The 22,443-nt window shown below is 38.9% G+C and overlaps 1 protein-coding gene across 1 annotated transcript in view; it reads left to right on the top strand.

Moving 5' to 3' along the window:
* LOC110954653 (ankyrin-3-like) overlaps nucleotides 1-22,443 on the top strand; it is a 185,263-nt gene that overhangs the window by 76,253 nt on the left and 86,567 nt on the right. Inside the window, 6 exon segments of the mRNA XM_051939494.1 lie at nucleotides 3,253-3,354; nucleotides 7,231-7,329; nucleotides 10,563-10,661; nucleotides 14,030-14,102; nucleotides 14,105-14,127; nucleotides 19,546-19,731. Coding sequence (XP_051795454.1) covers nucleotides 3,253-3,354; nucleotides 7,231-7,329; nucleotides 10,563-10,661; nucleotides 14,030-14,102; nucleotides 14,105-14,127; nucleotides 19,546-19,731 — 582 coding nt within the window.

Raw genomic sequence — 22,443 nt, 5'->3', positions numbered from 1 at the left:
GAATAGGCTGACGTAGTTCCTAGAGCGCCGGAAATCGGAGGATGCGGGTGTTCGGTGAAGTCTTATTTATACAGTCAATGGGTGAAGCTCAAGTATATTACAGACATGTTAACAGAAAGATTATTCAGAGTCGGTGCTAATGGAGCTCTTTGGCTGTGGCCAAAGCCGAGTCGAAAGATAACTGTTTATTGTGCGCAGCCATCTTCTTGTCTATCCTTGTTTCTATGGTTGTTTCCGGTTGTTTCTGTCAGAATCGTCGCGCCTCTGTCGTCACTTAGTTACGCCCGCCTTCTGACTCTACACTTCATGGTGATTCGTCGGCCAGTTGTAGGAGCATCCAACCTCGAGGCTTACCGAGGGTAACTAGACCCACCCTGGAAGAGAATTAAATTCGTTGCCGTGGGTTGTCTAGCGCGGCTAGGCTAGTAACATGGTGCTATGGCGTACAAAATCTGCCTTAGATTTGCCGTAATCATGTAAAAGTTTAGCTGTAAAACTGGAGGCCTTCAGTCTTGCTGGTTGCTGTTTTCTTGGTGATATTTAGTTACATCTTTACCTTCAACAAGGTCAGAGACTGAAACTGACGCAGTGACTCTGCACAGAGACAGTAATGTTAATGAAGGAGCCATATTCAGTGACATTTGCAAAAGCTATAGAGATGGTAACAATAGGAGTTAAATTCAAATGTTTCAAATTGTGAAACATTCCCAGTAGAAGTCGTTCATTTGACTCTGTGTGTTTTCCCGATGTATGGTAATCCCTAGACTCTCTGAGTGCACGCTGACAACAAAAACACACCGAGTTTGTGTGGCGATGAGCTGAGATAAGATCCATTCACTGGGTGGAAATGAGCTCAGCAGTCAGCTTTGGCCAGTAATCTGTCCACAGTAACACAGATCATGGAGCAGTGAGCCGGACGAGGCCACAAAACCCACAATATGAGGCTCAACTATCTGTTCAACGGATTGTAAAGTTCTGTCAGGTTTTATGGGATATTTACAGCTATAGTTGGGTTAGTAAGTTCATGTAAATATCTGATCAACATATGACTGAAAAACTGTTAAATCAGTCCAGCCTCATGATGAGTTTCAGCTCCGCACCTTTAGCTGTCTGGACTAAAACTAAAACTGACCCATTTCTTGTTCCCTGAAAAAGGCCTTTTAGTAGAATTCTAAAATGTCCATTATTTTTCAGTTTTGGGTAGCCTCTCCTTTTTTAACCTCTGGCAGTTCACCACTTACCTTTGGACCATTTTAAGCTATTCATTGGACTTGAACTACTTGAATTGCAATGAAAAAGTGGAGAAATTGGGGCATTCGGGCGGCTGTGGCTCAGATGGTAGAGCGGGTCGTCCAATGACCGAAGGGTCGGCGGTTCGATTCCCGCTCTCGCCTAGTCATGTGCTGTTGTGTCCTTGGACAAGACACTTAACCCACCTTGCCTCCAGTGCTCTTCACTGGTGTATGAATGCGTGTGAATGTTGGTGGTGGTCGGAGGGGCCGTAGGCACAGATTGGCAGCCACGCTTCTGTCAGTCTGCCCCAGGGCAGCTGTGGCTCCAAATGTAGCTTACCACCACCAGAGTGAGAATGTGTGAGCGAATGAATAATGGATTCATTGTAAAAGCGCTATATAAATGTAACCATTATCAATTATTATCATTCAAAACGTACATATGTATGTATTAGGGCTGTCCCCAATAGTGGTTTCTGGTCTCCGGATATTCGGGCCGTATTAAAGACGAATATCCGAATATTCGTTCCGCTCGGTAACGTCCGACCGGGAGGGGCCGAATATTCGAATACCAAAGTTAATATCCAGATGCCGCCGTAGCGAACGAATATTCGGATATTCGTGATTTTCGGGTCCAGGCCTAGTATGTATGCGTTAATAAAGAAGTAATTGGACACAATAATAGTCAAACTATACACAGCAGTGGAAAGTACGTTTTTCTGCTACTTCACACTTGAACTTGGAGGCAAATAACATTTTTAATCCTTTAGTTTCTTTATATTTAGTTTGATGATGCAAAATGTAGTAAACATGATGGAAAAATGATCCAACACTTTTACCAGCTTCAGCATTAAAATGATAAACATATCAATGCATCAAAACTAATAAACCAATATTATAACAGACATAACTCAGAAATATGGCCTTCTGCTCAACTTTTACTTTGCTGTAGCATACCGTATTATCTTCTTTCTGTCATTTCATTTCTCTCTCTATTTCTCATCCAGTTGTCAAAAGTGTGTTTCCACTTCATCTGCCAGCTTATATACAAATAATGTAACTATTATTTTTCAACTTATATACATGGAATACGATTATCACATACACCCCTGTCAAAAGTTTTAGGACGCTTTCTCATGAGAAAGCGTCCTAAAACTTTTGACAGGAGGTGTGTATGCCGTTTCTTGAGAAAGACACTTTAATGGAAAATCTATCAACAGTATCTTTTATCTCAGTCAAGGTAGCTGAAGGTGATTTCTAGAGACGGATCCAGATTGTTATCCATGAACTAAAACACATCTGATACTGTGCACGTTTGACCTCGTGCACTGAACAGGTGATAAAGGGCTCCGGTGGTAACGAGATGAATGTGACACATGCTGTCTAAATATGCTAACTATCCGAATATCTACAGCCTGAACCTGGTGTTCTGTAGAAACATGTCGGCTCCAAACGAAGCTCCTCGTCCACAGATCCAGTCGATCTAATACATAAGCAGATAAATAAAAACAAAACATATAAATCCTCCGGCCGTCGGCTCGGTTTCTGGTTCTTCTTGGCTCGGCGTGGAGCGGTTTAACCCTGCAGGCAGAACATCCTCACCATGAAAACCCACCGCTGACATGTTTTCTGCTGTTGGTTCCAGTTCCGCTTAGAATTTAAACCGTTTTTTTTTTTCAGCTAATAACATTTGGAGCCTCGAGGGATTTCAACTTATCGCTCGTCACAGGGAGTCCTAATGACGCTGTGACACACAAATTACAGCTTCTGACTAATGTTGTATGATTTTCAAAGTTCTAAATAAAAAAAAAAAAGCTTTTTCTTTGAGTGTGAACACAGAAAAAGTGCTTTTAGGAATCCAATTTGTACCTTTTCCGAATGTTTGTACGTGTTTCGTTTCATTTTTTAAGCCTCCAGTTTGAATTTTCTCACCTTTTCTGTTCCTGTCCTTAAGCTCTTGGTGATATGAGAACATTAAAATGCATAAATCACCTTTTGTCCTCTTTCTGTGTCCCTGCAGACGGATGTAAACGCCTGTTATCTGCGAGCAGCTCGGGCTGGGAACCTGGAGAAAGCTTTGGACTACCTGAAGAATGGAGTCGACATCAACATTTGCAATCAGGTGAGCTCTTTTAAAGATCCCTTTTACTGAGCATCGTCATAAATCCTGAGAAATATCTGTTACTGTGAACTGTTTGTTGAGTAGAAAGAGAACATGAAGCTTTCTGTTCAACATTTAAGGCAAAAATAGGGTTTATTTTTAAATTTTTTTTGCAATTTTAAGGTGAAAATCAGTAAAGAAGCACCATGAAAAAGTTTCAAATCGATTACGTTAACGCTCGCAGTGCATCGGCATCAGTAATTTTAGTTGCTGTATGTTTATTTTTTAACTTCACAACATTTTTCTTCATATTTGTTGTCATGGTGTCATTTTTGGCTGCAGTTTTAGACGATGCTGGCTGCAGCAAAGTTCACATCAGTTCAGGTTAAACGTTTCTCAGTGCCCAAAGCTTGAGAAGTCTGTGAGTTTTTTTACAATTTCACAGAACAAAAATGTGGTTTTGTGCAGAGTTTTAGTAGCAAATCAGAGCAGAATGAACACTTAAAGAGATAAACGGGTCATTCCATATCATTTCAACCAGTGGTCCTCACCTGACCCTCTCCGATGTTGCTAAGTTTTTACATACATTTAGTACATTGTATATGATGGGAAAATCCAAAATTTAAATTCTTTATTGTCATTACTTTCAAAGTTATGGCCATTTGAAGTAGGTAGGGGGTACCCTAAAATTGCGGCCAAAATTAAGACTTGAAAATTTCGACCATTTTCAGACTTCTATAACTTCTGAACAACAAAAGATAGAGATCTGAAATTTTCAGAGTCATTTCACAGTGACCTATAGTCCTCAGAAATGTGAAAATATTTACTTTATATTTATAATTGCATGTTACAGAGAATGACAAAGTTGCGATTTTATCCATCACGAACTTCTAAACTGCTACATTTGGCCACCCATTACACAAAAACTAATCATCATATCCATTAGAGATTTTATGTGGTATAATTTGGCTATCTAAGGGTTGGATCTGTGTAAAATGAAAGTGCTATGGTATGTAATGCATGAAATATGAACAGCTAAAAATCAAAAATATCAAAGACATCGTGAAATTACAGGAATTACCCTAAATTTTGACACCAAGCACAACTTGCTTCTATGTTTAATGTTCAAACTAAATATGGGTCATTCCATATCATTTCAACCAGTGGTCCCTGGTCTGAGAGGGTCAGGTGGGAAGTTTTCTTAAAATTGGTTGATTTCATATGGAATGACCCAAACACTACATCTGTTAACTTCTCTCTTGGCTGTATTTTAATACAACTGGATTCACAATAAAGCTGCTCTTATTTACATATTTTTTCTTTCTGTTGTTAGTCAACAGAAAGTGTTTGAACTAGTGACTGAAATTGAGCTTATTCAGCTAAAATCCTGATTTTATAACTGCAAAACACGAGTTAAAGGCGACAACTTTGATGTAAATTCAAAGATATTTACATGGAATTTAAAGAAGCTGCTAAAACCATAGAGCATTTACATACTGGGGAGAAAATTCAATTCAGTGTTTTGATTCACTTTTATTCATACAGCGCAGATTAAAACATATATCGTCCCACAGCGCTGAGCATAGTAAGGGTCAGACATTACGAATTTTAAAAAGACAACAAAAAACAACAATTCCCTTTGAGCTAAGATGGGAAAGAAGGAAAAAATAAATAAAGTAAAATTCTGAGGTGAAAATAAACCTCCGGCAGGCTCAAAGAAGGCGGCCATCTGCCTCGACTAGTTGGGGCTACGATGTTCCTTTAGCTGCTTTGTGTTTGGAAAAGATGTTTGTACTTTGTTAAAGGGTTTAATATAAACTTACATTTCTCAGAAACAATCTTGAAGTTGCACTACAGACGTAAATAATAATAATCCATCTGTTAGCTTCTAGTTTAACTTCACAGTTCTGCATTTTAACATGTATGTTTGTTTTATTTCATACTGTGCTGCATTAAAAACTGACATCAGAGTAAAATTAACTTCAATAAAATGGTAATTTTGTCTTTTTTGTGTAAAATAGTTATTTAGATTAATCAGCTAATTGGTAAAATATTAGTGTCTGCAGTCTGAACATTAAAATAATGAGCATAAAAAGCAGGAGAAGCTAAAAGAAGATGAACGTGTTTTCAGGTTTCCTCAGTTTTTAATGGAATTAAGAAATGGAACAAAGTCAGTGAGTGGTGAGGAGGAAAACTTTCTCCAGAGAATGCTTGTGGCGAGAAAAGCGAATCCCCGTTTAACTGCAGACGCCTTCATCAGATGAAACCTTTTCTGGTTCCTCACCAGAGAATTCTGCATCAAAAGTTTTGCAAATGAACATCTGAAGAAAGTGCTGCGGACTGATGAAGTTAAAATAGAACTGTTGGCTGCAGTTTTGTTGAAAATAAAACGTGCCAAATCTCATAAAAAGACGCCTCCAGTGTTTAAGCACGGGGGCGGAATCATCATGCTTCTGGCTTCTGTTGCTGCCAGAATTGTTTGTTTTGGGGTTTGTTTTTTTAACAGGAAAGAATAGATTCAGTTAAAAAACAGCAAATTCTGGAAGCAAACATCAAAAGAGGATGGCTTCTGTATCAGGATAATGATCCAAACACACCTTAAAATCCACAATAAACCACCTAACCCGGCGCAAACTGAAGGTTTTACTGGCGTCTTCATGGATCCCAAGACAGATAAATGTAATTCTTAGTTACACAAGGTTGCTTTGTTGTAGAAACCTTAAAAATCCATCAAGAAGTCGAACTTTTACTCTGGATTTCTCTGAATACACACTATGATATTGGTATGATACTGTTACTTCTCAGTGAAGGACGGACATATGGAAAGATAGCAGATACATTTAATGTACGTCATCCAAGCAGGACTCCGCTTGGCTTCTTCACAGTGGTGAAGGTGGTTAAAAAGTTTTAAAGAAACCGCCAGTGTCATGGACAAACCCTGTTCTGGACGACCAAATGGATCAGCCCAAACTAAAGGATTGGTCACGGCTAAAATTCATGCTAGCCCCCAAAAATCTTTTTCCTAACCCCACTAACTCTATCTTTCCACATGTCCGTCCTTCACTGAGAAGTACCAGTTCAACTCTTTCTTCTTTCCACAAAGCCATATTTAATCTGTGGAGGCAAAACATTACAGCTAACAAGATTTCCTGTGTGTCCAGACTTTACCGACACCCCTCTAGAATAGAACAGAACACAATAGAATCAAATAGAAAATAATGGAACACAACACGACAATAGAAAAGAAAATGATAAGATCGAACACAACAACAGAACAGAATAGAAAAGATTAGACCTGACTAGAAATAGAGTAGAATAGAAAACACTAGACTAGATGATTAGTCTAGGCTAGAAATAGAATAGAATAGATGAAATTAGAATAGAATAGAACACAACAGTAGAATACAACAGATTAGATTAGACTAGACTAGGAACAGAATAGACTAAACTAGACTAGAATACAATACAGACAAGAGCAGAATAGACTAGAATAGAATAGAAATGAACACTACACAACAGTAGAATAGAATAGATCTTAATTGTCAAAGTTAAACAACAACAAAAGGCAGTTTAGAAGCTGTCAATGCTAGCATCATTTAAGAGCACAAAGTCTTTACAAAAATTAAAGTCATGAGAAAAACTAGAATAAAAATAAGATTTCACTCTACAAGAACAGGATTTCAGTTCTGTTTGTAGAGTAATAAGGAGCAGGTTATTAACCATGAGGTAGGTGGTAGCTGTAGTCCAGGTGTTGCTCCATTCAGAGTTGTCGGGTAAATCTTGTTTCTGTGTTTTAAATCCTTCTGGATCACCGTCTGCTGTTTTAAATGTAGGCTATAAAAACCAGTAAGTGGACTTTTCTCGGTTCTGACGTCTCCTCCTCCTCTTTCCTCTTAGAACGGCCTCAACGCCCTCCATCTGGCATCCAAGGAGGGCCACGTGGAGGTGGTGGCCGAGCTCATCAAGCAGGGCGCCAACGTGGACGCCGCCACCAAGGTACGTCACGCCAGAACACGCCATAGGCCACATGCATGATCCCGGTCTGCTGCGTCGGCACTTTCACAAAGTCACACTGAGAGGCTGATTTAGTGGAAGTCTGCTGTGTCGCCGTATTTCACCGCGTTAATGCTTCCTGGTGCGACGGCTAAAAACGCCCCAGTGAACCATGAAAGAGATTTATCCACGGGGAGCGAGAGTGATTAAGTTCTACAAGGCTACGGTTAATGAGGGGGTTTCAGATGCTGCGTTCACATGCTGTCAAGAAACAAGGTTAGAGAGAGAAACGAGGTTAAACATCAAAGTCTGTTTACCTGCAGCACAGTAATCTGATTACTGTAAGGTCTGACCTCATTCTCGAACAGTAGTTTAGTTGTTTGAAACAAGATGAATATTACTGATTATTATAAACAGGAAGAGCACGTGTTTGAATTTCACAAGGTTTCAGTTTTATGATTATATTTTTATGAAATTAATTAATTAATTAGGATTCTTTACTGTTACTACAACAGTACAATCCTGTTTTTACAGGAATGTGTTAGTAATAATAACCTAATAATATAATATAATATAATATAATATATAACCTGGTAAAGATGTCCCTTTAAAGAATCACCTTCAACTTCAACTTTATTTTTTGTCCCTTGAAGGATGATTTGTTATGCAGCAGTTACGCAAGCATTCACACTAAACAAACAATAAAAAACAATAAAAAATTTAAAAATTCAACCATAAAAAGCAACAAAAACAATTAAAAAAACTAGGGCTGCAACTAATGACGTGTCGACTAATTGTCTGAGCACGATACGTCATCAAAAGCGGAAGTGAACAGAACACGGACGGACATCGGCGCTGCATCATGCATACATAATACATGCACGATGCAGCGCCGACGTCCGTCCATGTTCCGCGCTCCGGTCAGACGGTGATTTCTGTTGCATTGCGCGCTCACTTCCACTTTTGATGACGTCTCGTGCTCAGACGATTAGTTGACTCGTCATTAGTTGCAGCCCTAAAAAAACACAATAATAAAGTAATAAAGCATAGCATTATTAGTACAGCAAAAAGTCATCTAGTTAGACTTTAGGAGATAATAATTAGACATTAGGTTATTGTTTCAGATGAAAGTGTACATAATTTATCAGAAATAGAATGTTAGAAAGGCTAAGGTTTTTGAAATTTTTGTTACATTTGGAAGAAAATATTTTTTGCTCAGCTTTATTAGATTATCCTCCCTAAAACTCTTAAATAAACAATAAAGAAAAGTTATTTGGCAAAAAGAACGAGACTGAAAACCAAAACCAGTAAAATTATTTTAATGCTGTTTACATAATACTTGAGGTCACCATATCTAAGACAGGATCTGGAATGGAAACTTTCCGTATCTAATGGTCAGGATCTAATCAAGAAGCAACATGAATCTTTCTTAATGCTTCCTTGAGAAGCTGGATCCAGTTCTCGAAGCCCAACCCTGCTCACATTAAAACTGGACTTATGTTAAAACTGCATGTCTGATGGTCGGTTAGCTTCAGAAAATCTATCCAATAATGAAGTTTTTGCTGCATTTTGTCTGTAACTTTCTGAAAGTGATGATTTAGCGTTTTCCACCCACTTCAAGCTGTGTGGAGGTGACATTTACTGGTACCGTGTAGCAGATTAACGGAAACCGTGGAGGAGTCACACGCTGTTCAGGTCATTTAAGTCCACGTGGGGTTTATTTTCTAAACATCCAACCAACTTGGTCTGTTCTGTGGCCATTTTCATGTTTACAATCCAAGAGAACACTTTTTATGTGAGACCATAACCTGATTTATCTCCTTTTATAAGAGGAAGACAGCTGCCAAATTCAGATTTTACTCCGTCTTCATTCTGATCTGGCAACCGTTGAGTAGTTTTTGCATTCAGTGCAGCAGCCTACAGATGATTGTTGCAGTCGTGTAGTCAGAGGAGAGGTGAAGCAGAAAGGAATGAAGGAGGAGAATATGTGGAGGTTTCAGTAGCAGCAGGAATGCCAACATGGCAGCAGCTGCAGCTCTATAGCTGACGAACGTACAACAGCTGCTTCCACTGGAGCCCAGTAACTAACCTTACACTGTAAAAAAATACAAGTTTTTAGCTGTAACTTATTGAACAATATACTGCTGGTTTACAGGTTTCCACTGTTTAAATTGCTCTTTTTAAAATGTATTACATGTAAATTGTAAAAAAAAAAAAAAAAAAAACGTTTTCCCCATCAAAAATCAGTATTTATATGAATGGTAATTCACTCTTTTACAGTGTTTCACTGTGGAATCTTTCTACAGAGCAGAGTAGAGTGAAACCAGTGTGTAGAGGTTGTAAAAATGGAAATACTCACATTTAAAGTGACTAATTTTCTCCACAGTGACGAAAATAGCTTAAAATCTGTCCAAAGTCACATAAAAATGTTCAAAAATGGCTCAAAATTGTCTAAAATGATCTTAAATGGAGAATAAAACACTGGATCAATAGAATAGAGGTTTTTAAAACCACTCATGTTCATATTTAAAGTGACTCAGTTTGTCCAGAATGATGAAAAAAAAATCTAAAATGGCTCAAGAGTTATTGAAAATGATCCTGAGAGAAAAATCAAACATCCTTGATCAATAAAATAATGTGGCATGGCTCATAAACAGTGAACAGAGGAGGAGGTTGTTAGGGATCCATTCAGCATGGTGAAACATCTGTGTAGAGCTGATGAGCAGACACTTAAAACTAGCCAAAAATCACTCAGATTGTCCACGGTGACTCAAAATGGTCATTTTGAAGACTTTAAAATTCATTTCTTAATTCATTTAAAGTAATTGAGATGATGTTTTAGACTGAGATGAAAATCCAACCTGCTGGATGAAAAAAGTAAATGCAGCATGGCTCAGAAACAGTAAACAGAAATGTAAATAAAATGTGTATATTATGTAGGAACAAGTTGTCAACATGTTGGAAGATACTTGGTTGAAACATCTTTTCTAGAGCAAAATACTGTAAAAAATGGTTAGTTTATAGAGGTTGTAAGAACGTAAGTAGTAAATATCTACAGAATGCGGAGCCACCATTGTTTTCCAGTATGTTTAACACTGATGGACACTTGGAAAAATGCTGAAAATGAGCCCTCATTGAGTAAAAATGTATTGAATATTTCCATCCTTCCATCCACACAGACAAGCTGCTGAACTGAAGTAACTTTCTAAAACCTTTTAATTTTATTTGTCCAACAGAAAGGAAACACTGCCCTGCACATAGCGTCCCTCGCCGGACAGACGGACGTGGTGAAGGAACTGGTCAACCACGGAGCCAACGTCAACGCACAATCTCAGGTACAACGCGCACACACACACACACACACACACACACAGAAAACACTGCGGTCGTAAAATTATCTTTGTGTGTGCAGTCACGCAGACGGATGTGTACACAACTATTGTACACACAGCATCCATCTGTGTGTGTGTGGGTTGTGTGCTGTGTCAGCAGCTCTGCAGTGCGACACACACACACACACACACACACACACACACACACACACAAGCACACGGGATCCGTCGCCACGGCAACAGTGATGATGTCAACGTCAAAGCCTCGGCTGCTGAGAGGAAGAAAATTACGTTGCTATTGATGAGCTGCTCCTTTACTGCTGCATTCCTCCACCATCTAGGGTTTATTTCTAGTTTTTAAAGCATCACAGCAGGGACAGCAAAGTTTTTAACACCTTGTAATGAGTAATTAAGTATAAACTGATTGGGATACAGCAGGATTAAACTGCATAATCTCTCTGTATTTGCTGGAACAGTGTCTGAAGACACTCTTCATGTAAATTTCATCATCATTCCAGGTCAGCGTAGATCCTTTTGTTGATGTCCGCACTGCAAGCACTGGGACTGCACATGTGCAAGGAACAAAGTAGACCGTACAAGGAGATTTTCTAACATCCACACCTTATTAAAAGAGTTGTAATGGACGTAGTCGCTGCCGGACATGGAGTGGCTTTGATTCGTAGATGTTTCTCCTTAAACACAACTGGAAGTTTTGAAATCTCCAGATATCCCATGTTGTTATCCGCCTAAACTCAGGACCTGCAACTAGCTACTTTAATCTGCAAAGCAAGTGAAGTCACAGCTTTTAGAAACATCTACTGGACCCTGCTCTATTTTTCTGGTTCAATGAGGGACAATGCAACTGAACACGGAGCAAACCAATCCATATGTGTCACAGTATGACTAGCATCGAGTGCGCTAAGTCAGCTAGCCTCTAGGATGGGAGTTGATGCATCTTCAAGAGCCACAAACAAGCAATTTTACGTGTTTTCCTTCTTACATTTTAGTTGAACATCCACTGTGTAGTGGTTATGGTTTATTGTGGCAGTATAGCTGAATTATAGATGAATTTTGACTGTGAAGTTTAAATGGAGAGAAAGCAACGACAATAAACTTTCCAGATGTCCCGTGCTATCTCCGGCTACCGCTCAGCACAATCAGCATAACCTGCAACTGTTTTTCCTTCTTCTAATTTAGTTTTATTGCCTCTGTTATTGGCTGAATTTTGACTGTGGAGTTTAAACTGAATAGGATAAAAGCAGTCGATGCAGGAACAATAAAATCTCCAGATATCCCGTGCTATATTATCCACCCACTGCTCAGCACACCTCAGGATTAATCACACCAACCTACAACTGTTTTTTCCTCTTCTAATTTAGTTTTACTGGCTCTGTTATTGGCTGAATTTTGACAGTGAACTCTATCTGAATAAGATAAAAGCAGTTGAAGCAGCGACACCAAAATAACTACAAAGACCAGAGAAGAAAGAAGGGGAGTAGGAGGAGGGTTTTTTTTTTTTATTTTGCGAGCCAAAGTGAATTTTGGATCCCTGTGTTGCCATGGAGACGTGTTTTCTTGTTCGAGTGCCGCCCTACACTCACATTCTCACACACACACACACCACAACACACACACACACACACACACACACACACACCACACACACACACACACACACACACACACACACACACACACAGAGTCCTCGTCAGCTCGAGCTTTTATCTGCAGTGTTATCAGGTGTGAGGTATGTAGGGAGGCGACGGTAAGAGCTGCTCTCCATGATCGCTCTGCTGCCGGAGGCTCTGCTTTGAAACCTGAAGTAGGAGTTAGATGGAGGGTTCAGCCTTTGTACTGTCACACGCATGATGATAGAGCATATTTTCATACAATTCAATTAGAAAATCTTTTGCAGATCAAACCAAACACGGTTCAGTTGACTAAATATCGACACATGAAGCGACTTTATCTCATTAATGCAAAAATCCTGTAAATTCAATACTGCCGTGAAGCATTCCTGCTTATTGATTTTCAACTCTGACCACGATGACCTCATGCAAGCTGAGTTATTAGTGGATGGATCACCGTTTCTCTCACTTTGGTTATGTTTTTAGTGCAGCAGCATTGTCCTTTTGTATGGCTGGACTTTATTTTGTAATTTTTACTGTTGTTATGCCTCATTTAAGCTTTAAAAACACATGTTTAGGCCCAATAAAAGAAATTAACTCAACAGTTTGCATCAGTCTTTTGAGTTATGGCAGCTTCTAACATAATTATGTTCAATCAACAACCATAATAGTGAAATTAGTTTTTCCTCTATAATCAATGGAATCTTTAATTGGTAGTGCAAACACGGGTTTTTAAGTCTTTGAAATCCTGCATTCAAGTCATCAAGTCAATTTACTGCAACTTGAATTTGGTTTTAAACCAATTAATGATAACATTTTAGTTTAAATTACAGAACTATTTTAAGCTGATGTAATTACCAACATTATTATGTCAACAAAACTCAATAAAACAATATTTACAACTTGAAGGGTTTGTCTAAATTTACAAATTTTAATTTTTATGTTTAATGTTGGAAATAGGTTCCTGGAATTACATTTTAGAGTTTAAAAATGGTCAAGAAACATCATGAAATTGACCCGTCTTCCCAAGAAAAAGCCACAGAAGCAGATTATTGAGATTCAATAATAGGTGGATTTATTCACGATATATTTATGCATCTGAGGAGTCAAATGTAACTTCAGGGTGGACAAACAAACATATCCATGTATTAAAAAAAACACTCAATATAGCATCACCAACATCAACGAACCAAAATCCAATACCTGGCCGACCTGTCTAATTAAAAAAAATAATGTTCATGTTTACAACCCATCTTATAAAAGTAGGAATTTGTACCTAATTGTTACTTTGTCTTTCCTGCAAACTTATGGAACAAATGGGATTTACACAACAGTGGAAAAATTACAACAACAGATGTCAAACCAAATCAGCAACTGTAAACACTGTAGGCAGAAAGCATTATTATGGACACACTATAAAAAATATATTGCGTCTCTTATCTGGTCACTGTGACTTGGATATATTGTGATTATAATTATGGCTAAATCAAGTATTTATAATGTAGAATTTGTAATAATTGCACAGAAACAGAAATCCTAATAACAGTAAAGTCCTCCAATGTTTTTTTTTTTTTTTTTTTTGGCAAATCAAGTTTTCTTGCTAATTTAAGTTGAAGTTTGATGTAAATCTCTCAGGAGAAACATTAAATTTGAGACGGCTGCCCTCAGATGTGAACAGTGGATGTTAAAAATCTTTAAAAAAAAAGACACTTCCTAATCATTTATGTGTTGTCTTTTTTCCAGAATGGCTTCACTCCGTTGTACATGGCGGCGCAGGAGAACCACATGGATGTGGTTCAGTTCTTATTGGACAACGGCTCAGTCAGAGCATCGCCACTGAGGTAAACAAACAGAAAATAGCAAATACACTTAACCTCTGTTTGCACACACACACATCCAGGAGGCTAATAGCTAGCCTTTAGCTTCCTGTAATTCCACTGCAGTGCTGTGGCCGACGGTTTGTTTGCTGCTGATGGTTAATAGGTTTCTGCCACCAGTGGCTCATTAAGGAGACAGGCCATGTAACAAATGAAGTCTGTGTTTACAGGGAGTAGAGACTAATTATTTTATAGATTGAGCTGCTGCCTGGATAAAGAGACGGAGTGATTGGAGCGAATGAGGCAGCAGCAGTGCGACGGTGTGTTCAGAGTGACCTTGGCTGTCTTTCGCTTCCTACTGAGGGAGGAGCTAGTGACGTTACAGGACTGTGTAACTGTGGCGTGAGCGATCGCTTCAATAAGAGTGTCACAGCGATCCATCCTCTGCAGAAAGACGGCAGACAGCCACCTGCAGGACTGAAGTGTGACAGACACAAACTCATTTTGGTCTCAGTTTCTGCTGTGTTCAGATTGATTCTTACATTTACTGGGTTCTGTTGTGTAGTATGTAGTTAAGCTGACGTCACATAAGAGTCGCTGGGTTTTAGGCTTCTATTAATACTGTACTGACTTCAGGAGGCTGTCCCTTCTTTGCTTGCAAGCTGAGAGAGTTGTCAGGCTTTAGCTAGTAAAGGGGCACCATGACAAAGTGATCTATGATGCTTAATGACCTCTGAACCGCTGTTATCACGTTCTGCTAGATTCTATTAACCCTTACAAGGCCATGTTATTTTATATATATATTTGCATGTACAGCCATATTTCTGGAGAAGTACATATACTACATAAAACCACCTAATCAATAAAATATTGATCAAGTCTTGCGAGGTCACATTGTCGTAAACATTCGCCATTTTGAATTTCGGCCGGTACGCGGCCCCGATAAGAGCTTCATAATTGCGGCTTCATTATAACAGCTCATACAGCTTTATCGTTTGAAATAAGCAAATTTGGGGCCAATGTTTATATCTTTCCATTGGTCGACTTAAACATACGGGTGTGTGCGTATTTTATGTTGATTAGCAAACATAAACAAGTCACACGCGTTGAGCCGAGAATGTTCGGTTTCGGCTGTGTGTACAAGTAAGCGGGAACCAAGTATACTCGGCTAAAACCCGGCTTTTTAAGGGTTAAGTAGAATGGAGTCAGTAAGTCATGAAATAACAACACTGTAGTGGCTGAAGGAGGCGGCGAGTTGTGTGTTGGCAAGCGAAGATTATTTTCTGAGTTAGTAAAGGAGCACCATGACAAAGTCTTCTGTGGTGTTTAATGATCTCCAACCAACTATTCTGATATCATCCTGGGTTCTGTTGTGTAGCATCTAGTTAGTAAGATGTCAAAAACAACACTGTATTAGCCAAAGGAGGCGATCCGTTCTGCTAGCAAACGGAGAGCATTGTCAGGTTATAGCTAGTCAAGGGGCACCATGACAAAGACTTCCTGATGCTTAATTATCTCAGATTATCTATTCTCACATTGCACTGGGTTCTGTTTTGTACTGTGTCGATAGTAAGATGTCAAAACAGTTTGTATTAGCAATTATTTAGTTATTGATAGATATAGCTGCATGTTTAGTAAGAGAGTTATTCAATTTTACAACACCACTGTGGCAGTGGGTGAAAGCAAAGGATCACATTTAGGTTGCTGTTAATACTGATCAGTTTCACGTTGCCTTGACTGACCAGGACAACCCTATAAAGAGCGGAAAAGAGTGAATTACTCTGGTCTGTTTTAGTGTTCATGAATATCAGCATCCTCTGACTTCGGTACACCACCTCAGGGCTTTTTATTTCCACTGAAGATGTAATATTTAAAACCAGCTCGCAAATATGAGACCTGCCAACCCGTGTGTACTCTGCAGAGCAGGAACGCAATTTGACATCAAAGCACACCGCTACAGATTCAGAAAGCCTCTGTTGTCGTTGCAAGCTGAGCATACAAAGAAATTAAGAATTCATTAGTAGTATAGCGTGTTATGAGCCTCTGGAAGTCCCTCCTAACTATGAGATTGTACCGTAATCCAAATCAAATTAAGTCGACCATAAACAAGACCGACTTCACAGGTTTGCTAAAAAGAGCAAAACTGCGCAGAAAAAAGCGCCAAAGAGCTGCTGAACTCCTGCATGCTGACATCTCTTCTAATGATTTGTCCCTCTGAAGGACGGTGATGTTGATCGTTTGTCAAAAAGCACAAGAGGAAGAAGAGTTTGACCAACCATGGCACCACATTCGTTCCCCTCGCCTTCACCCGCTTCCAAAAAACCTAACCCTAAGACAAGTGTGGCTGATTGACGAATGCTTGGAGTCGTTTAAGCAGACGGCAGCTGAGATCGCAAATCAACTGCAACACTCTTGACCTTGATTCCTCCAGCAGCTCCGTCTTTTGTCTGCCTCCTCATCCTCCTTTCAGCCTCCCGTCGGCCTCCGCTGGAGACGCTCTGAATTATTCATGCAGGGAAATGTATATCCACGATGGAAGCAACTCCTGCTGTTTAATAATTCAGCTTCAGCAGAGCACGAGGAGCAAAACATCACAAATTCATTCATTTTATTTGTCTTTTATTCGCATTTGATGTTTTTATTGCATGTATCTTGGAGCGCTTTAATTATTTTCTGTTGAAATGCCCATTTTCTATGCGTTTAAATTGATGCTAATAGGTATTTTTAAGTGTCTTAACCCACTAAAATGAATATAAGTTCTCATTGTTGAAGCTGCTTTGTGTCATCTTGAGTGGATTTAAATTGTGCTGATCTCAGATTTGCTTCATTCTGTTGCTATAATCAGGAAATGCAGAATATTTTTGAGTATTACTGTGTAGAAAACACAAAGAAATTCCTCCAGATGCAGACAGCGAAGCATCAATCTGATTTATTTACTGTAGTGCTAATAATTCAGATTTAGCAAAGCACAAGGCACAAAAGATCACAGATTAGTTGATTTTCTTTGTCTTTTGTTTGCATTTGATGTTTTATTGCATGTATCTTGGAGCATTTTAACTATTTTGTGTGAAAATCCCCATTTTTCTCTGAATTTATAGATGCAAATAGAAATTTTTAAGTGTCTTAACCCACTGAAATGAAGATAGGTCGTTACTGTTGAAGCTGTTCGATGCTATCTTGCAGCATTTTAACTATTTTCTGTTCAAATCCACATTTTTTATGTGTTTAAATAGATGCAAACGGATATATTTTTTGTATCTCTGCACATTAAGTTGTTCTAGTTGAAGCTGCTTGCTGCTATTTTGAGTGGAGTTAAATTGTGCTGAGTCACTGCAAGTTTTCATTCTCCAATTGGACAATCAAACACCTTCATCTGGAGATATTTTTAGGACATTAAAGTGACTTTTGTGAATCCGTAATGATGCAGATGAAACAGGGGAGCAGCTTCTGACTTTAGAGCTTCTTACAGAGGCTAAATTTGTGCGTTTCAATGTGTTTGTGTGTTTTGCAGACATGTTTACGGATCAGATTGTGAATGCGTTTGTGTTGCCGGTGTTTGTGTGTCAGCCTGAGTGTTGGTCCGGTTGTGTTTGTTAGTTGTGTGTGAGTGCAGGATCTCCAGTGGGAGGGTTTTGCTGTGAGGTGTGGGTGTGATGCTGAGTCGGTTTTATCCAGACAGTCTGGTCCCGTGTAAACACTCGCCTACGCACCGACACAATCTGCCAGGAATCTTTCTCTCTCTGATGAATCACGGATGCTCGTAGCCTCGTGTTGCTGCGTTTGTCTCCGTATCGATGTGTGCCGTCGGCCTCGTCTGCCTCTCAGTTTGTGTCCATTAGCGGATAAATTTCCTTTTTGATTTGTCCTCGAGCTGAATGCAGAGCTCCTCCTCAGGCACTTAAAGCGGCCGGCGCGCATTAGCTGAAACACCTGAATTGCTAAATGGCTATTAGCTCACCTTGTGCTGGTTAAGTTGCAGTCAGACACGTGACACTTTAGACCAGGAGGGTCAAACTCATTCTAGCTCAGGTTAAAAAAATGAAAAATTCAGCGTGTGAGAGAGGAAAAGCTTCTGTTTTCTGTCTGAATAAAGCCTCAGGGAGCGATGTGTAGGGATGTCTGCATGACAGGAATCTGTCACTTTAACAGGAGGAGGACATGGATGCTGCAGACGATAGCAGCAGCTGACGTCAGGAACTGGATGTCAGGGATGGTTCTGAGGCGTTCTGCTGGTTCAATCAGTACATGGAGAGTATTTCTGAGTATTACTGTGTAGAAAACACACTGGAGATGATAAAGAAACTCTGCTGAGAGCCTCTCACCTGCTTCACATGCAGACAGCGAAGCGTCACTCTGATTTGTTTACTGTAGAAAGACCAGGACTGCAGTGAACCGCCTCAAACGCTGATTCTGTTTCCTCCGCTCCATGATTTAAAGCTGCAGCAGCCAAAAGATTCCATTAAAACACACATTTATTTCTGGATACGTGTGACTATACGTGTTTATTTGTGGGATTTTTTAGCCGTGTTAGCATTAAAGCTAAGAGAACATCAGAAATATTGAATATCAGCACAAGTATTGGTCAAATAATCAACTAGTTATCAGCATATGTATTAAATGGCAGCTATTTTGATCATTGATGTCAATTTTTGGGGAAAACAAGTCTAAATCCTCTGATTCCAGCTTCTTAAATGTGAATATTTTCTGGTTTCTTTCCTCTTCTGTGACAATACACAGAATATCTTTGGGTTATGGACAAAACGAGACATTAGAGGATGTAATTTCTGGCTTTTATTTGCATTTTTTATCGTTTATTGACATTTTATTGCCCAAACAGCTAATCAGTTACTTAAGACTTTTAATCAACTGATTTATCCGAGACCATAAAAAACTCCAGAAAACATCAGTTATCTTTGAAGTTTGATAAAAATTTCTCAGATATTTGTCAATTACTAATAAAAAAAAATGTTGCATTTCTGACAATGCCATACGGGGGAATGAGCAGCCTTGGAGGAGGACTGAGGGCTTTTCTTGTTGTGTTTATCAAAAATAACATTGTGTACAGGTCTTATATGTACAAAAGCAAACGTTAGATTACAGTTGACTGGTATTTTAGAGATTAGGAGAAGATTTTTAGGACACATTGTGGACATTTATAGAGACTTTTTAAACAATATTCTGCAAATTAAAGCAGGTGTTTTTGGATATTTGTGTATGTTTTGGTAGCAGCTAACATTAAACCTCCTCATGACTCGGTTGTCCTTCAGTAGAACCCTTCAGTGATGTCCTTCAGCAGAACCCTTCAGTGATGTCCTTCAGCAGAACCCTTCAGTGATGTCCTTCAGCAGAACCCTTCAGTGATGTCCTTCAGTGGAACCAGTTTGTATCGTCCTTCAGTAGAACCCTTCAGTGATGTCCTGCCTTCTTTCTTCTGCCCTCCAGGATGGGTTCACCCCTCTGGCGGTGGCGCTGCAGCAGGGTCATGACCAGGTGGTTTCCCTCCTCCTGGAGAACGACACCAAAGGAAAAGTCCGACTTCCTGCCCTGCACATCGCCGCCAGGAAGGACGACACGAAGGCGGCCGCCCTGCTGCTGCAGAACGACCACAACGCCGACGTGGAGTCCAAGGTAGGAGGACTACAGCTCCCAGCATGCCCTGCTAGCAGACAGGAAGCAGGGTAGAGATATAGTGTTGTATTCAAAACTCCATGAAACATTTCTGGAAAAATTCAGTTCATCTGTTCACTTTTTAAAGAATCAGCAGCTGTTCTCTGACTGCTTGCTGCAAGTTTAAATCCACAGAGTTAGAGTTAAACCTTTTTAACATGTATTCCCTGGACTTTTTCCAACAATTTACTGATACTTTACAGATTTTAGTCCCTTTAAAATGATTTAGTTTACATTTTCACAACAGAAACAAGAAAACTGACCCAAACTGTAAAAAAAAAAAAACACACAAATAATCTGCATATTTCCATGCTTTAGTTGATTATTTTCTGATTTAAGACCCATTTAAGAACGTCCAGCTGCAGTCCTTCATCCAGATGTTGGTTCCTCTGTGTGGTTTTGGTTCTTCTCACATCTGCATACCATCTACAGCTTGGTGCAGCCATGTTGTTGTTGTTGTTGTTGTTGTTGGTGTTGGTGTTGTTGTGGTGCACTAACCACCTCATTCTCTCCTCCTCTTCCTCCTCGTTCTCCCTCTATTCCTTCCTTTTTCTCACCCGACCGTCCCCCCTTTATCCCCTCTCCCTTCTAGATGATGGTGAATAGAACAACAGAGGTACATCTTCCTCTTCTTCTCCTCCTTTTCCTCCTCCTCCTTCTTTTTCTCCTCATCCTTCTTCTTCCCGATCTTATTCTTCTCTGTCTTCTCCTTCTTCTCCTCCTTTTTCTTCCCCTTCTTCTTCTAGATCTTCTTCTTCTCCATCTTCTTCTTTTTCTTCTTCTTCTACTCCTCTTCCTTCTTCTACTCCTCATCCTCTTTCTTCTTCTTCTACTCCTCATCCTCTTTCTTCTTCTTCTCCTCCTCTTCCTTCTTCTACTCCTCATCCTCTTTCTTCTTCTTCTCCTCCTCTTTCTTCTTCTACTCCTCATCCTCTTTCTTCTTCTTCTACTCCTCATCCTCTTTCTTCTTCTTCTCCTCCTCCTCCGTCTTCTTCTAGATCTTCATCTCCGTCTTCTTCTTTTCTTTCTTCTTCTTCTCCTTCTCCATCTTTTCCTTCTTCTTCTCTTCCTTCTGAGTCTTCTCCTTCACCTCCTCCTCCTCCTCCTCCTCCTCCTCCTCCTTCTCCCCCTCCTTCTTCTCCTCCTCCTCCTCCTCCTCATCCTTCTTCTTCTCCTCCTCCTCATCCTTCTTCTTCTTCCAGATCTTCTTTTCTGTCTTCTTCTCCTCCTCCTCATCTTTATCCTTCTTCTTCGTCTCCTCCTCCATCTCCTCCTTCTCCTCCTCCTCCTCCATCTTCTCCTTCTCCTCCTCCTCCTCCTCCTCCTCCTTCCTCTTCTTCTTCATGGTCCACTCATGGTCACCTCTGCGAAGCCTTCTGTCTGCTGTGAGCTCTAAATGCTGGCATGAAAGCTTCTGCTTCCTGTTTTTAAACCTGCATTTCCACTTTTTGCTTTCTGCAGCAGCTTGTTGCTTCAGAACTTAATAATAAATAAGAGCAGAGTCCAGGAATATTCACTTTTTACAGACTTTCTACAGGATGGAAGTTAAAACCTGTTCTTTTTGTTTTCCACCTCGATATAAAGTCCTGCTCCTCTAAGGAGACAGAATTAGATTTTGTTTAGCAGATGTTTTAATGTCTGGTACAGAATATTCTGCTTTTATGTCTCTAATCCCTCTTTATTTATCAGACATTAATATTGTTTTGTTGCTTGCGTTGCTTGACGTTTGTATGAAACATTATGATGATTTATGGTTCTGATTATTGATTTTTTGAGGCCTTCTTGGTTGCATTAGTTCAGATTTTTGAGCTGATTGTTTCTTTAAAATGTATTTTCTTTAACGAAGACACGTGCACGCTCACCTGCATGTCTGCTTTTTGTGTTTCCTGTCAAGCTTCTCACAGAAAAACAGGATTTTTAGGAACTAAAAATATTCCTTTTTGCATGTTTTTCGTCTAACAGGAGCTTCAGGTCCTGATGTTTGCTTTTACTGTGATTTTATTCACACTAAACCTGAACTAAAGACCCTACAACATTAAATATAATATTAAAAATAGTATATATAATTATATAAAATATTAAAATTGTATTTATTAATCAAATATATTAAATGTAATATAATAATATTTAAATATAATGATAAAATAAATTATATATAAATTATTAATAATGAATGATTTATTTATTTATTTCAATTTTATTTATTATTAATTTTAATTCAGGTTCAAGGCCCTAAAATATTATATTTTATTAGAATTCAGTTAACTAATTAAAATTTTAAAACCCTACTATATTATTTGACAGATAAATTGTAAGTTGAAATATTAATGTAAAGAAAATTATTTATTGTAAAAAAGAAAAAGTTTGCAATTAAATAATTAAATAAAGCTTAAGATAAAATATTAATTTTTCTGGCTAACTTAAATGTTATTAAATATTATTTATGGTACAAATTGATCCAATTAGTGGAAATATTAAGGTTTAAACCCTACAATAATAATTTGTTATGAAAATCGACCTTACATTATTTTAAATGATCTTTACAATATTATTGATTAGACAAAATTTCACGCTTATTTAAAATATTAGGTCCTCACAGTATTACTTGTTTTTTTACATAAAATTTTAAGTAATAGGTTTGAATATTAAAGTTACGACTCTACAGTATTATAT

This window comes from Acanthochromis polyacanthus, chromosome 19 (assembly GCF_021347895.1).
Source record: "Acanthochromis polyacanthus isolate Apoly-LR-REF ecotype Palm Island chromosome 19, KAUST_Apoly_ChrSc, whole genome shotgun sequence".
Taxonomy (NCBI): domain Eukaryota; kingdom Metazoa; phylum Chordata; class Actinopteri; family Pomacentridae; genus Acanthochromis; species Acanthochromis polyacanthus.
This window is presented reverse-complemented; position numbering and strand designations above follow the sequence as displayed.